This window comes from Zerene cesonia, chromosome 10 (genome assembly GCF_012273895.1).
Source record: "Zerene cesonia ecotype Mississippi chromosome 10, Zerene_cesonia_1.1, whole genome shotgun sequence".
Lineage (NCBI taxonomy): Eukaryota > Metazoa > Arthropoda > Insecta > Lepidoptera > Pieridae > Zerene > Zerene cesonia.
In genome coordinates, this window is record NC_052111.1 from 4,297,961 (window position 1) to 4,303,960 (window position 6,000).

A 6,000-nucleotide genomic window follows, 5' to 3' on the forward strand; every position below is an offset into this window, starting at 1 on the left:
TTCGTCGATCACGTTACTAATCGATGATTTACTGTTACACTTTCAGGTGAGACCGGTTTGGGCAAGTCGACATTAATCAATTCGTTGTTTTTGACCGATGTGTACGATAAGGACAAGCACCCCGGGCCTTCGCTGCGGGTCAAGAAGACGGTCGGCGTCGAAACCAGTGTTGTGCTCCTTAAAGAAAATGGAGTTAACCTAACACTGACTATCGTGGACACACCTGGGTTTGGAGACGCTGTTGATAACAGCAATTGGTATGTTTGTTATAAATATGCTCATTTAATATTCGTATGATATTGATCTTATTTTTTAAATCTGGCATCAATATTTGCATGTTTATTGAAACTAGTTTAGAGACAAAATATTTAATGAAATTGACACTGTTTCAAACGAAGCATTTAAATTTATTTGATAATTTGATTACACTTTAGAATGAGCTGAAAAAACTAAAACTTTAAAAAAATTTAAGCTTTAATTATTACTACGTAAATGAGGTCTCATGATCAGAATTATAAATAACTTTAATGTGCTTTGAATTTTCTAATCTAATAATTTTTATGAGATCTTTCTCATTACATTACTGTTCACAAGCATGTGAAATGAAAACAACAACATCCATGCATTCAACGGTTTCATTATTAACATTGTATAGAAACCAATATTCTCTAGAAATCTAGAGTATGTTTCTAAAGAAAATTACTTGCATTCTAACACGAAATAATGTGAATTTCATAGCTGGCAACCCATTATCGATTTCGTGGAGTCTAAATACGAGGAGTTCTTGAACGCCGAGTCGCGGGTGACCCGCCAGGCGGCACCCCCAGACACGCGCGTCCATTGCTGCCTGTACTTCATCGCGCCCAGCGGCCACGGGCTCAAACCGCTCGATGTAGAGTTCATGCAGCGCCTCGGCGATAAGGTCAACATCATACCCGTCATTGCGAAGGCGGACACTATGACGCCGGAGGAATGCAAGGATTTCAAAGAACAGGTAAGATTGATACAGTTGTAGACAGTATTTCACCTAGCTAGAAGTATTGGAAAATTTGGATGAAGACTTTCATTTAATTCAGTGGAAACAAAGGAAAACAAAAAAGTTATATTCCTTCACAAATACCTATATGTGTATGTGCAGGTTTTGTGTAGTTGGTTTGTACCAAATGAGCTCCGAAACTGAACCGATTTTGTAAATTGTTTCACCAATATAAAGCCTCATTATTTTCCGTTTCGTTTTAATCGACGGGGTCGACCACTCGCATCGAACGGGGCGAATGTCCAATAACGTTCAGTAGTTTAAAGTGGACATTAATATATCTCAACGGTTGCAGATAATGAAAGAGATCGGCCAGCACAAGATCAAGATCTACGACTTCCCGGAGAGCACGGGCGAGGAGGGCGAGGCGGCGGACGCGACGAAGGCGCTGCGCGCGCGCGTGCCCTACGCGGTCGTCGGCGCCAACACCGTCATCGAGCAGGACGGCCGCCGCGTGCGCGGCCGCAAGTACCCCTGGGGGATCGCCGAGGGTGCGTTGTTTGCTTCCAACTCTAACTCAAACTCACACTCAAACGTTTATTCGTTCAACTAGACTTCCTATAGAAGCACTTGAATCGTCATGTTACACAGTTACCACCGGTTCGGAAGGCAGTATCATGAGCTGTCTAAAATTGTCGGAATTTTTCAAATCGTATCATTTGTTACTGAAATTAGCGCGTTCAACCAAAGACAAGACTCTTTAGCTTTATAATATTAGTATATATATTAATTACAACTGAAGTGAGTTATTAGTAGTCTTAAAACTGATTGAAAGTAATTGATTGTGCGGCGCTCTAATTGTATGAAAGTGATTGTAAACAAATAATATTGTTTGATTCAAAATTGAAAAATAATAATCCTATCCTATCTTACTACTATTATAAATTCGAAAGTTTGTAAGGATGTGTGTGTGTTTGTTGCTCTTCTACTTGCTACTGAACCGATTGCAATGAAATTTGGTACGTAGGCAGCTGGACAACTGGAATAACAGATACGGACTTACGCGGGTGAAACCGCGGGGCGCAACTAGTTAATCTATAAATGAAGGCCTGTAAAATTTCCTCGTTGAAAATGTATGAGATTGCCATTAAGTTGCTATAATGAGGAAAATAGATATAATTTATTAGGTCAAACCTTTATTTCACTAGCAATCATCTATACACAGTATCACATGAATACAGTGACAATAAACAATCGAATGCCACATCCAAAACAATACCTATCAACGATATTTAATCAAATCAGTACCGTGCCAATCAAACCGGTCAACAAACCACTTAAAGCTGATCAACATCAATGAATTCCAGTTGAGAACCTCGAACACTGCGACTTCCTGGCGCTGAGGAACATGGTGATACGAACTCACCTCCAGGACCTGAAGGACGTGACCAGCTCGGTTCATTACGAGAACTACAGGTGTCGCAAGCTCGCTGGCCTCTCGCATGACGGCATCCCGCACAGAATCAACTCGAACAAGTATGTATTGATGCTCGTCGGACGTGGCTTGGCGCCTGGCCGCGGCGTACTGTACCAATTGGAATTGGATGTGTTTATGCACTATTGTTACGGCAATTTCAAATTAATCAATGAACATTTGTACTGTGCGATCTAAAGGACATGAGTGGAATTTAATTAATATTTTGATACACGGTTTTCCGTTTCATTTTAGTTAGTATTGCAACTATTACTATGGTAGTTTTATCACAAATCACAATTTCAGTTTGTACACAATAGTTTGCAAATAAATACTGCTGAAATACAATTAAGGTAATCCCTTAATCCTTTCTAGTATCACATTTGTTGTTCACGTCGTAATTTCATACACTTTATTATGATTTTTGAATGATGTAGATTTTTCATTTTAATAAATAAATTAAAAATATATTCGTAAAAGTAATTGAAGCATAGACACATCAAATTCACTGTATTTTCTACAGTACGCTCCAGCACTGCGCCAGGTGTGTCACACATGCTATATTATGATCTAAATTTCCTTTCTAACTATTAACTGTGTTACCTCTACTGTAACAGTAAACAGTTTAGTCTTGACTCTGCTATGGATTAGATGTTCAATGGAAGGCATGGTAACAACCTAAGTAGACAGGGTTGGTATTTACTAACTTAAGTGTCGTCACCGCTATGAGGTGACCAGACTTAATAACTTAACATTAACATGCTGAATCCAAAACTTTAACTCATTATCCAAATTCTAATTTGATATTCATTGCTGCATGTCTGGTCACCTTCAAAACGGTTTTCAAGCAAATTGCCAATGTACGCTCTGTAAAATCTTATGTTTTTTTTTTATTTTACTCTAGTTTAATGCGATAGTTGCATATATGTTTCGTGCTTGGGCATGCAGTAATGAAACTCGTTAATACTTATCATTTATATTCGTCATGGATTATTTTGAGCATATCAGTTATTGTTTTACGTTCCGAAAAGACACTAAAAAGTTGTTGTTTTTTTTTTTCATTACGATGCTTTTAAAATATCCATGACACAAACTTCATTAATCATAATAAATATTCCGTTCATGCGCGTTCGCAATGGCATTAATAACAATTTATTGTCCATCGTTTACATTATAAGTCATGAAGATGCTAATTTGCGTGTGTCACACAAGTGCATCGATGTTATTGTTCCTACATCACAATTGATTCAAACAGACATCGTTTTCATTACTGTGTTTGCGCTCCAAATAAAACAATGCACGCGTTACGTAGCGCTAACATGTTCGCGGGGAGAATGTGAATGTACACATGCTAATTATTGAAATTCATTTGCACATGTACTGAATTGTTAAGTAATCGGCGAAATATGAGAACGCGGCCTGAGAATATTGCGTCCACATCGAATTTTTCTTGGCCATTTGCATAAATATTCGCAAATTTGTGATGCACTGAATAACGTTTCTTTCGTAAACGTTCATTACAAACGCGTTTGATTACATTAGATAGAAACAAATTTTTAGTGTTTTTTTTTTTTTTAATTTTTAAATGGTATTACGTTTGAATTGAATTTACCTTTTACTGTTTATATTTACGTATTCATTACGATCTTGAAATGGTTTGGTTTTCAATAATAATTATATAAACAAAATACAACAAACGCATTACAAATATTGAAATACCATCGTGAATAAATCAACATTTGTGTCATTTTCATAAATTACAATAGCTAATATTTTGATGAGTACCATAGATTGTATAAAGGACGTAAAATATATAAGGTACATTTTGATGTATATATAACCACAAGATATACATTCTACGTTTCGAAGAACGTCCAAACAAACCAAATTGTGCGCTCATTTTAAATAGTCTCGTCTAACTCGCATCTACGTTTCATAAAAACAGCTTTAAACAATTCGCAAAAGGAGGAATTTGAACAATTATATGTTAAGAGGATAGCTTTGACTTCGTAGGTATAATAAATAAGTGTTTAGCGACACTTTCCAGCTTTACATTTGTGTGAGACTTGGGTTTTCTACATATCTTTGAGTACTTACCTCAAAAACATAAAAAAATAGGATGTTATCAATGCCATTGTGATATGTGAATGTGCACAGCCATTGGTATGCTAACTCTGGTTGTGTTGGTGTTCAGTTTCTGCCCGCAAGGACTGATGAACAGTTTCATGACCGTGTGGTAAGTTCCATCGCATCCACATTAATAATTAATAAATCCTTAATATTTAAAGCTTTGTTATGTTCCTTCTTATTTGCATGGTGTGTGTCTAACCTTAATATATTTTTAGATTTTGAGATGATATTTTGAGACAATGTATGTATAATTTATTGGATGTTGTTATTTCATTGTAATGCTTAATTAATGAGTACACTCAAAATGTTGAATATATTATATTAGTAAAGAAGATTTTTAATTACCCACATAAATTCGAACTTCTAAGCACAAATGTAATTCACTTTTAGTCCTTCATTACTGCCTTTTCGTCCAAGCACATATTTATGTCAACAATTTCCCAAATAAAGTCTTAAATTTGATTTAAATTTAAGCAATAAAAGTTAAACCCGATTTGTGTCTTTGTAAAAACTGGTAACTGCATGGCAATGTATATTGTATTTTCCTAGATTTATTATTGTACATACAATTTTATTTAGAAGTTTATACCACTTGGTGAATGAGCATTTATCTATTAAATTGTCATAAATCTTTACAGGAATCCATTAGCTCAAATGGAAGAGGAAAAGAGAGAACATGACCTCAAGATGAAGAAAATGGAGAGTGAAATGGAACAGGTTTGTATCAATAACTTTAAATTATATTTTAACGAGAATTCTTAATGGAAATTTTCAATACGGACTTGCCGTTACTGCGTCTAATTTCCAATGGAAATTAAGTATGTCCCAATATTGTTACTCAGAGTAATTTGAATTGCATAAATAGAGGCATTATTTAAAATTATTTCTCATAACTACGCGACAGAACACATTCCACTCGAGTGAATTCGCCTACAAAGTAAGTCACTCGTAATAATACGTAGTTTAATTTATTTTTGTAATGTCGTCTCCACCAAGCCCAAGAGTTTTTGGTTTATTTGAACGCCAATCTCAGGAACTGCTGGACGAATTAAATAATACTCACACTGTTGGCTATGTACGTGATCACGAATGCCGCAGGCTACACCTATACGACGGGCGGAACCGGGCCGTCAGTAAAGAATACAACGAATTCCGACAATTGCAGGTGTTCGACTTGAAAGTGCGCGAGAAGCGCGCCAAGCTGAAAGAGTCGGAGGCGGAGCTGGCGCGGCGGCACGAGGCGACGCGGCGCGCGCTCGAGGCGCAGGCGCGCGAGCTGGAGGAGCGCCAGCGCGCGCTGCACGCCGAGCAGGCCGCCTGGGAGCGGGAGACCGGCCTCTCGCTCGACGACCTGCGCCGCCGCTCGCTCGAGGCGAACAGCAAGGAGTGAGTGCCACGCCGCCGCTCCACGCCTGCACCA

At 37.6% G+C, this 6,000-nt stretch overlaps 1 protein-coding gene across 9 annotated transcripts in view; it reads left to right on the plus strand.

Annotated features, from left to right (window-relative positions):
• The window catches only part of LOC119829676 (septin-7), a 30,249-nt gene that overhangs the window by 19,769 nt on the left and 4,480 nt on the right, over positions 1-6,000 (plus strand). For all 9 annotated transcript variants that reach the window (XR_005287817.1, XM_038352303.1, XM_038352302.1 and 6 more), the window contains 6 exons: positions 47-257; positions 739-994; positions 1,332-1,527; positions 2,344-2,512; positions 5,219-5,297; positions 5,746-5,966. Coding sequence is in view for 8 of the 9 variants with exons in the window: in XM_038352303.1 (XP_038208231.1) it covers positions 47-257; positions 739-994; positions 1,332-1,527; positions 2,344-2,512; positions 5,219-5,297; positions 5,746-5,966 (1,132 nt within the window). In the remaining variant the exon portion in view is untranslated. The remainder of the gene's footprint in view (positions 1-46; positions 258-738; positions 995-1,331; positions 1,528-2,343; positions 2,513-5,218; positions 5,298-5,745; positions 5,967-6,000) is intronic.